At 60.8% G+C, this 8,691-nt stretch overlaps 1 protein-coding gene across 1 annotated transcript; it reads right to left on the bottom strand.

Annotated features, from left to right (window-relative positions):
- Nucleotides 1–6,044: 6,044 nt before the first annotated feature.
- Znrf4 (zinc and ring finger 4) lies at nucleotides 6,045–7,028 on the bottom strand. The gene has a single exon (XM_075943831.1). The coding sequence runs from the start codon at nucleotides 7,026–7,028 to the stop codon at nucleotides 6,045–6,047; it is 984 nt and encodes a 327-aa protein (XP_075799946.1).
- Between the last annotated feature and the right edge of the window lie 1,663 nt (nucleotides 7,029–8,691).

Below are 8,691 nucleotides of genomic sequence, written 5' to 3'. Positions count from 1 at the left end.
CACCAGCCGTCAGATGGCAGTGCCAAGTTCATGGCTCCAGGACAGCGGAGCAGACGCTGGTGCTGCTTTCTTAGGGACACGCGAAAGCACCCGTTTGTCCTCCAACATGGCGGGAAGGGAGACCCTGCCACTTGTCACACTGGCCCCAAGTTCAGGACAGAACCTAGTAGACTGTCATTTGAACATCACGCCTAGGTTAACAGCCCGGGTCCATCACACACGGGGAGCCACAGGTCGGGTCTGGCCCTACTGTAGCCTCTGAGGCTGAGCCTCTCCTGTCCCGCGATGTGGAAGGAGAAGTGGGGACCCCTGTGCTCCGAGGCCCACATGGGACACTGTGGCTCCTGGGACAGGCTTAGTTTTCAACTACTGAGGAGGGCACTTTACTACCCCAACTGGAAAATGGTTTCGGGCAGGCGGTGCAATGACCTCTGGGGCTTCAGGGACAGAGAGAACACAAGACTCGCTGTTAGACCAATCAGCAAGCTCCAGCTGCCTCCAAAATGAAGGACTATGGCTGCCAGCCAGCACGCAGACTTGGCGTGACAGAGGGTGGGGCGCTGAGTGGAGGGTGCATGGGGATTAGTCGGGATGAGAGTCCCTGGGGTGCCGACTTTTAGAAGCCATGTCAGGATGTACACAAAGGAAGGAGTGTGCTGGGTGCTGGGGTGGCTTCAGAGACAGGTGACCCGTGGGGACAGGTGCAGCAACCCGAGAGCAGAGCTTCGCACAGGCTTGCTGCAGGCTGAGGCTTGCAGGGTTGGGCTTGGTGACAAATTGGAAGTCACTGCGCAGACAAATGACAGTGGCTGGTGCCCAAGGAGGGAAGCCAGAACCTAGCATGTCCACACACAGCCTGGACTCCATCGTGAGGACAGTCGACTCTGTGGGAAATAGGGAGCCATGGAGGGTTCCGGGCAGACAAGTGGCCACACCCAAGACGTATCCCGGCTCCACAGTGGGATTTGGGGGTCAGGCTAAGACAGGACTGTACCTGGAAGGCTTGGGGAGGGTCTAGAATGAAGAGCAGCTGAGGTTGGAATGGCAACATCACAGGGAGCATGTGACTCAGGCGTAGATACCGCAGCCACGGGCGGCACTGAGTCACCGCCTAGTGTATACCTCAGAGCCACTGTCGCCTGCAGTGACTTACTAATCCATTCGGCCTGGAGCACGGGGAGCTGTTGCCCCACTCGCCCTCGGGAGGGGCCCACGACCTACTTCCTTCAACACAGGGAGCATAGAATGTCTACACCATCATCTACTTCCTGTGACCACCGAGTCAACTCGCCTCCTCTACCCACAAGCCTCCATGGCTCCATCAGACGGAAGGCCAGTCCTCTCTGAAACTCGTGAAGCTGCTGTCTCCTCCCCGCACCGCCTGCCTTCTACTCTAGTCACACAGGCCTCCTCCTTGCTCCTCGTGGCCTGGCCCTGCCTTGACCCCGGCCTTTGCACAGCTGAGTTCCCTGCCCAGGGGCCTTTGCATGCCCCGTCCCCCACCCTTGGGGCCTTTGCACTGCACTGTCCCCAGCCCCGGGCACACTCTCCCAAGCGAGGTGCTGTGTGACGCAGCTTGGAGGGTGTCTCCAACCATAATTTGGGACAACAGAGCAGGGAGCAGGGTTCTAGAATCTCCCATCTCCCGCAAGCCGAGCGCCTTTCCGAGCGGGGGGGGGGGGGGCGGTGGAGGAAATCACAGTTCCCTCTGACCCCCGAAACTGCCTGCAGAGGCCTCGGGAGTCTGCGCAGGCGCTGTAGTGATTCGAGCCGCAGGGACTCGCAGCCAATGACCGTGCTTCGCGATGAGGTAATGCACGGAACCGCGTCCTGATTGGTCTCTGCCAGGTCACAAGCTTGTCCTTCAGGGCGGGACTCGCTGCTTTGCCGAAGGGGCTGCGTGGAACTCTCCGGAAAGGAGCGCTTTTCTTATTTTCAAGGTGTGAATTTCTAAGACCAGGTCTCCGGTAGCCCAGGCTTGCCTGGTACCCCTGATATTCCCGTCTCTGCCTTTCTCGGGTGTGCTGGATGACACGTGAACCCTTATGCAGCACCTACTGTACGCCAGCTCACCACCCATGCCGCCACGCCCTACACATTTATTGAACGCCTATGGTGTGTCAACCTGCCACCTACGTGGGATGCGGTGCCCAAACTGCCACGTGCGCATTTTATTTTATATTTTTGTTACTTTTGTGTCTAAAATTAGTTTACTTTGCACTTTATCTTATTTTTAAATTTTATTATTTATTGGGGCTGGGAGCATGTGTGTCACCTCCCACTTGTGGAGGCCAGAGGTCTCTCCTTCCACCTTGTCACGGATCGAACTCAGGATTTGCGCACTGAACCATCTTGCCAGCCTTCATTTTATTTTTTAAATGACTTTCAATTATTTCTAATTTTAGTTTTCAATGCATTTTTCTTTACTTTTATTTCATTTTGAATGAACTCACTTTCCCATCTTAGGCCAGGCTATCACAATCCTCCTGTCTCAGTTTGTCCGGTGTGTGGAACACAGATGTAAGTCGCCATGGAGGCCAGGGTAGGCAAAGTGGAAGATGGGACCTCTTCTAAGGCTCAAAATTTTAGGAAGCAGCGAATCTCATGGGACTAATCCTGAGGTTTGTCTCATGTTGGACTGTGATGTAGGGGTAGGATCCCGGGCCCTGCTGGGCAATCTCTGGCCTCTGACTCTGGGCTAGCCTGGCCTTCAGGTTCATTCATCCCTTTACTTTTTGGGTCTATCTGGCTTTGTTTTTGTTTTGAGACAGGATTTTCTTGTGTAGACCAGGCTGGCCTCGAACTCAGAACTCACCCAGCCTCTGTCTCACAAGTGCTGAGATCAAAGGTGTAGCCAACCTCGCTGTTTTTTGAGGTAGGAAGTCACACAGCCAGGCTGACCTTGAAGTCTCCATGCAGCAGCGGTGACTCAGCCCCCAACGACCCTCCAGTGGTGTCCTACAGCTCCAGAACCCTCTGCCCACTCAGGGACACACAGACATGGGACCAGGAGGCATTCGCATCCTGGAACTGGTGAAGCGCTGGAGACCCGGTGCAGCACCCTGAGACCCGGTGCAGCACCCTCGGGACCCGGTGCAGCACCCTGAGACTCGGTGCAGCACCCTGAGACCCGGTGCAGCACCCTGAGACCCGGTGCAGCACCCTGAGACTCGGTGCAGCACCCTGAGACCCGGTGCAGCACCCTGAGACCCGGTGCAGCACCCTGAGACCCGGTGCAGTACCCTCGGGACCCGGTGCAGCACCCTGAGACCCGGTGCAGCACCCTGAGACTCGGTGCAGCACCCTCGGGACCCGGTGCAGCACCCTGAGACCCGGTGCAGCACCCTGAGACTCGGTGCAGCACCCTGAGACTCGGTGCAGCACCCTCGGGACCCGGTGCAGCACCCTGAGACTCGGTGCAGCACCCTGAGACCCGGTGCAGCACCCTGAGACCCGGTGCAGCACCCTGAGACCCGGTGCAGCACCCTGAGACTCGGTGCAGCACCCTGAGACCCGGTGCAGCACCCTCGGGACCCGGTGCAGCACCCTGAGACCCGGTGCAGCACCCTCGGTACCCGGTGCAGCACCCTCGGGACCCGGTGCAGCACCCTCGGGACCCGGTGCAGCACCCTGGGGACCCGGTGCAGCACCCTCGGGACCCGGTGCAGCACCCTGAGACCCGGTGCAGCACCCTGAGACCCGGTGCAGCACCCTGAGACCCGGTGCAGCACCCTGAGACCCGGTGCAGCACCCTGAGACCCGGTGCAGCACCCTCGGGACCCGGTGCAGCACCCTGAGACTCGGTGCAGCACCCTGAGACTCGGTGCAGCACCCTGAGACTCGGTGCAGCACCCTGAGACTCGGTGCAGCACCCTCGGGACCCGGTGCAGCACCCTGAGACTCGGTGCAGCACCCTGAGACTCGGTGCAGCACCCTCGGGACCCGGTGCAGCACCCTGAGACTCGGTGCAGCACCCTGAGACTCGGTGCAGCACCCTCGGGACCCGGTGCAGCACCCTGAGACTCGGTGCAGCACCCTCGGGACCCGGTGCAGCACCCTGAGACTCAGGAAAGCACCAGAGACCCAGTACAGCACCCTAGATGGGGTACAGCACCCCCATACTCTGCCTAGGGCCCATGAGTCTCTGTAAAACTTCATTCCTTTTTGACAGCTACATCATATTCCGACGCATGGCCAGAGCTGAGGCTGGGTGGGGTAGACTCGTGCACACGGTGTTGTGGGAGCATCCTCTGGGGTTTCACGTGGGAGGAAACTACCCCGGGCTGCATCGCAGTTAAGGCAGGATTTAAGATTCAGTTAGGTGGGACAGTTCAGAGCCGCTGCGGAGGGAGAGAGACAGAGACTGAAAGACTCCCGGGTCCTCTGAGGACCTTTGCACAAGCCCTGGGATGGCAGTCAAGGTAGGCAATGAATGATCCCAGTAGCTTGCCAACTGCCTGCCCCACCACAGTGCCCGCACACAGTGGGTTCTCAATAAAGATTCAAAAACACAATGCAAACTGCGAATTCATGGAACAAGAGGAAAAACCCGCCCGCGTGTCTCCGCGGCCCACCGTGGATAGAGATATTAGGGAGGAAGATCGGCGAGCCCCCCGCCCCCCTTTAATTATCCTGTTGACAAGACTCAGGATCCCGCTCGTCAAGGTGGCATCTGAGAGGACGGTTCCCTTTAGCGACGCTGACAGCTAATTTGTGGGAAGTTTAATTACAGGCGGCGTTAATTAACTGGCAAAGCGCTGGGCGAGGACGGCGGCCATCTGTTCCGAAGATGTCCTCTCCTTCTGGGCCTGACTGGGACTGGGGGGAGAGGGGAGGAGGAGGGAGGAGTGGGAGGAGGGAAGGAGGGCGCGAGAGGAGCGAGGAGGGGAGGACGGATGACGGGGGGTGGGGGGGAGGAAGAGGGTTTCCCGCGCAGGGGGTCCGCAGAGGGAGCAGAGGAGTCTGGGTGAGTGCTAGGCCTTTGCACACGGCTGCGCCCAGACCCCCGGGGCCCCGCAGCCCTGGCTCTCCTTAGCCTTGCACTCCAGCCTGGAGATCCCCAAGCCCGAAAACCGAGGTCCCCGCCTTCCTGCACAGACCGAGTCCTGGTAGCCTTGACACTCAGTTCAAATCCGGCTCCCTTCTGCCTCTGCACCCCTGCTCCAGCAGCAGCCTGGGAAACTCAGTTTCCCTTTCGGATGAGGGTGACTCGGGATCCCGATGATGCTTGTGCCCCGACGGCTGCCCATGGTCCCCGCCAGCGCCGGGTCACCGCGGCCAGCACGCTCGGCAAAGCCTCAGTTTCCCCCTTTGCCCTTCCTCAGGCGAACACAGATGGCACCGCCTGGCCGGGCAGGAAGGGGCCCCCGCCGGAGCGGGGGTGGGGAGCTGGCATGGGCGCCCCAGCAGCTGGGACTCTTGGCAGCCGATGGCAGCTGGAGGCGGCTGGACACGCGCCCGGGCTCGGGTGGGGGACAGAGAGGCTGCGACAAAATGGGGGACCCCACTCACAGGAGGAAGGGAATCCCGTGTGCACATACCAGGCGCCTGCTGGATGCGGCGGCCACCGCTCATCCCCAGCCTCCAGGACTGTGGCCTTGTCCCACCGCGGGCCTTCAGTACTCACAAGGCAGGTCACTTAGTAAGTAGATGCTGGCCGCTCACCCAGGCCTTTGCACATACTGTGAAAATCAGCCATCGTCAGACTTGTGAGGCCGGCGTACTGTTGAAGCCATTTTACAGATGGTAAAACTGAGCTCAGGGGGGGGGAAACAAGGAAGTAGACTGTCTGGCCTCAGGACGCAGTTATTCAAAATGCCCCTCCGCTCGGCCCCTCACCCCAGTGCCCCGGGGCACGACTAGGAGGGGCTTTGCTGGGACTTGGGGGCGTGGTTACGTTGTGGCGGGGTAGGACGGGGCGTGGCTACTCTAGGGGCGGATCCTGGGCGGCTGAATTCCCTAGTTTGGCGCGGGAAAGCGGGAACCCTCCAGATTTAAACAGACTTTATTTAAACCCCCACACCCCCTCCCCGCGTCAGTTGGGGTCAGGAGGTCTCGGGGGTCACTTCTGACGGCTCCACGTTCTCGAGCGTCCCCAGGGACGTGGTTCTGCTGCAGCGACGGCAGGGGACTGTCCGGGCTAGCAGCTCGAGCCTGCGGGAGCGCAGTCGGGCCTGTATGGCCCAGATGGGGGGGCGGCGTCCGGGTAGGGGTGGGTCGTCGCCGCCCACGCTGCTGTTCGCGGAGCCGTCGTGCGTGCTGGCCACCGACTGCTTGCACAGGGGGCACAAGCGTTGCGGGGCGCGCACGAACCAGGGGTCAATGCAGCGGCAGTGGTACACATGCGCGCACGGCAGAATCTTGAGCCGCTCGCCCTCTTCGTACTCGTCCAGGCAAATGGCGCACAGGTCGCTGAGGCGCGTGAACGTGCGCACCTGGGCCTTCTGGCACGTCTGGGTCTTCACCGTGGTGCCCCGGCTCCCCCAACACCGGACCCGTGGCCACAGCTGCCTCAGCACGAACAGCGTAGACGCGGCCAGGGCCAGGGCTCGAGCGAGCGCCCAGGATGTGGCCACGGCGGGGTGACACTCGGGGTCTGGACAGGGTGCCCCGTGGGGCAGCAGCACGCGCGCAGGCCGGTCGCAGCGCACGGTCACCTCCAGGTCGTCGAACGCGCGCAGCTGCCCTGGGGCCTCAGTGCGCGCGGGAGCTGCTGTGGCTCCAGCCCTCCGCGCGTGCAGCCCCGTGCTCTCCCACGTGCAGCCCAGCGGCCGGACTATCACGAGTGTGTCCAGCGAGGGGTTATCGGGCTCAGTAGTCTCGATCGCGAGGCAGGCGTTGGCCGGCCTGGCCGCCAGCAAGTAGCTGCGTATGCCCTGGGGGCCCAAGGGGATCCCAAGCAGCGCCGGTAGCTCCGAAAAGTCCACGGAGCTCAGGTTAACCTGCGCGTTCGCGGACGACGGGGACAGAACCAGCCAGAGGGCCAACAGGGCCATCGGGGCTACTCGGGCCCATGCCGACCACGCCATGGCCGTCCCTACCTCCAGCTGTCGCGCGCCGCCAAGTCCCGCGTGGGACAGCACGGGAGCCCTTCGGGCATCTCCGGAGCCACCCGGGGAGCCCGTGGCCGGGTGGGAGCGGCGCCCGCTGTGGCCGGACGCAGGGCCTCAAGCGGAAGTGACTCCTGGGGACAGCGCGGTCCACCTGGTGTCCAGGAGACCTGCTCTGAGGATGACACCTCGGGGTTGTAGAAGCCTCCGAGCTCTGTGACGTCATGGTCAAGTACGCCCAAGAACACTCAGCTGTGCGGAATCCTATCTGGTGGCGTATTACTAAACCCCGACTCAGGTCATTCCCAGGGGAGTCCAGGGCATGGGCCCCAAGGGACATCCATTCTTGGAAGTGGGAACCGAATTTCACTCAGCATCCGGACACAAGGGTAGAGTTCAGGGTGCAGGAAAAGGCTCCAAAAGGGATTCTGGGGGGTTCCCTTATCTTCCATCCACAGCGCAGCTGCGCAGACATCCCACGGAGGGGAACCCTGTCGCCCACTCTCCAGGCCCCATGTCAGCCCTGGGCTTGTGCTGTGGCCACGGGAACTCAAGGCAGAACTCTGCTCAATGTCGCACCCCAAAGAACAATCCAGGAAGATAGAAGCTTGTATTTTTGTGAGGGGTTACACCTTCCCACTCACACAGAGACTGAGGAGCCCCCGCTATGGGGACCTTAGAGATGGAGCCGGATTCACTCTCCAGCTTTGGTACCTGCAAGTCGTCTCCATTGTCACCTTGGAGAGCGCATGCTGCCACATTGAGGGCTGCTATTCTAGAAGGGAGATCTTCACGAAAACTGAAACTACACGGTGCTGCCTTCTGCCTCCCTCCTACCCGACGACCGGTTCCTCCGCCTACTGTGCCACCCTAGGGAAGACCCACCCCTCTGGCCCTTGCTCTCTTGTCCCCTGTGGTGACATCTACCTCGTCCTCCCTCTGTTCTGGGCATAGCAGAGAGGGGTACTGGGACGGGCCACGTGTTCGGCTGTGACTGAAGTTCGCAGGCAGGGGCGTGCCTGGGACTGACCCCTTTCAGCGCGCCGGCCCGTCGGTAGGACTGTGATGGAGCCTGACGCGGTCTGATTATAAAGAGGGAAGGTCGGTGCTTCTGTGTAATTGGTCATTTGCTGTTTTCTTGTTTTTGTGGGACAGGGTCCAGGCTGTCCAGGAGCTCACTATGTAGCCCAGGTTGACCCAGAACTCACAGCGATCCTCCTACCTCTGCCTCCCAAGTGCTGGGGTTAAAGGCGTGGCCACCAGGCTGGGTTTTCCCTGGTTCTTACCGTCACAAGGTCCGACCCAGAGGTGGACCGATCTGAGAGAGAGAGAGAGAGAGAGAGAGAGAGAGAGAGAGAGAGAGAGAGAGAGAGAGCTGTCACTTCACTCAGGAAGCTGAGGCAGGGGCATTGCCTGGAATTCAAAGCCAGCGTGTATAATAGTCAGAGAGAGACAGGGGGGAGAGGAATCTGGGGTCCCTCAAGCCCCTTCTCAAGTACACCCCCAACCCAGGGCCCTCCCTTCAGGCCTCGCCCCTTTAAGGCTCCACCTCCTGCCAATAATTCCCCCCTTCTCCGCCCACCCAGCCTAGAGCACCTGGGCTCTTTGCCCACAGATACCCACGTGACTCCGGGGTGGGCGG

The sequence above is a fragment of the Microtus pennsylvanicus genome, chromosome 12 (assembly GCF_037038515.1).
Source record: "Microtus pennsylvanicus isolate mMicPen1 chromosome 12, mMicPen1.hap1, whole genome shotgun sequence".
NCBI lineage: Eukaryota > Metazoa > Chordata > Mammalia > Rodentia > Cricetidae > Microtus > Microtus pennsylvanicus.
The sequence above is the reverse complement of the archived record's forward strand: the minus strand, read 5'-3'. Positions and strand labels throughout refer to the sequence as shown.

Bases quoted from the DNA above. Each gene is read 5' to 3' on its own strand.
- Znrf4 (XM_075943831.1), bottom strand. From the start codon at position 7,028: ATGGCGTGGTCGGCATGGGCCCGAGTAGCCCCGATGGCCCTGTTGGCC.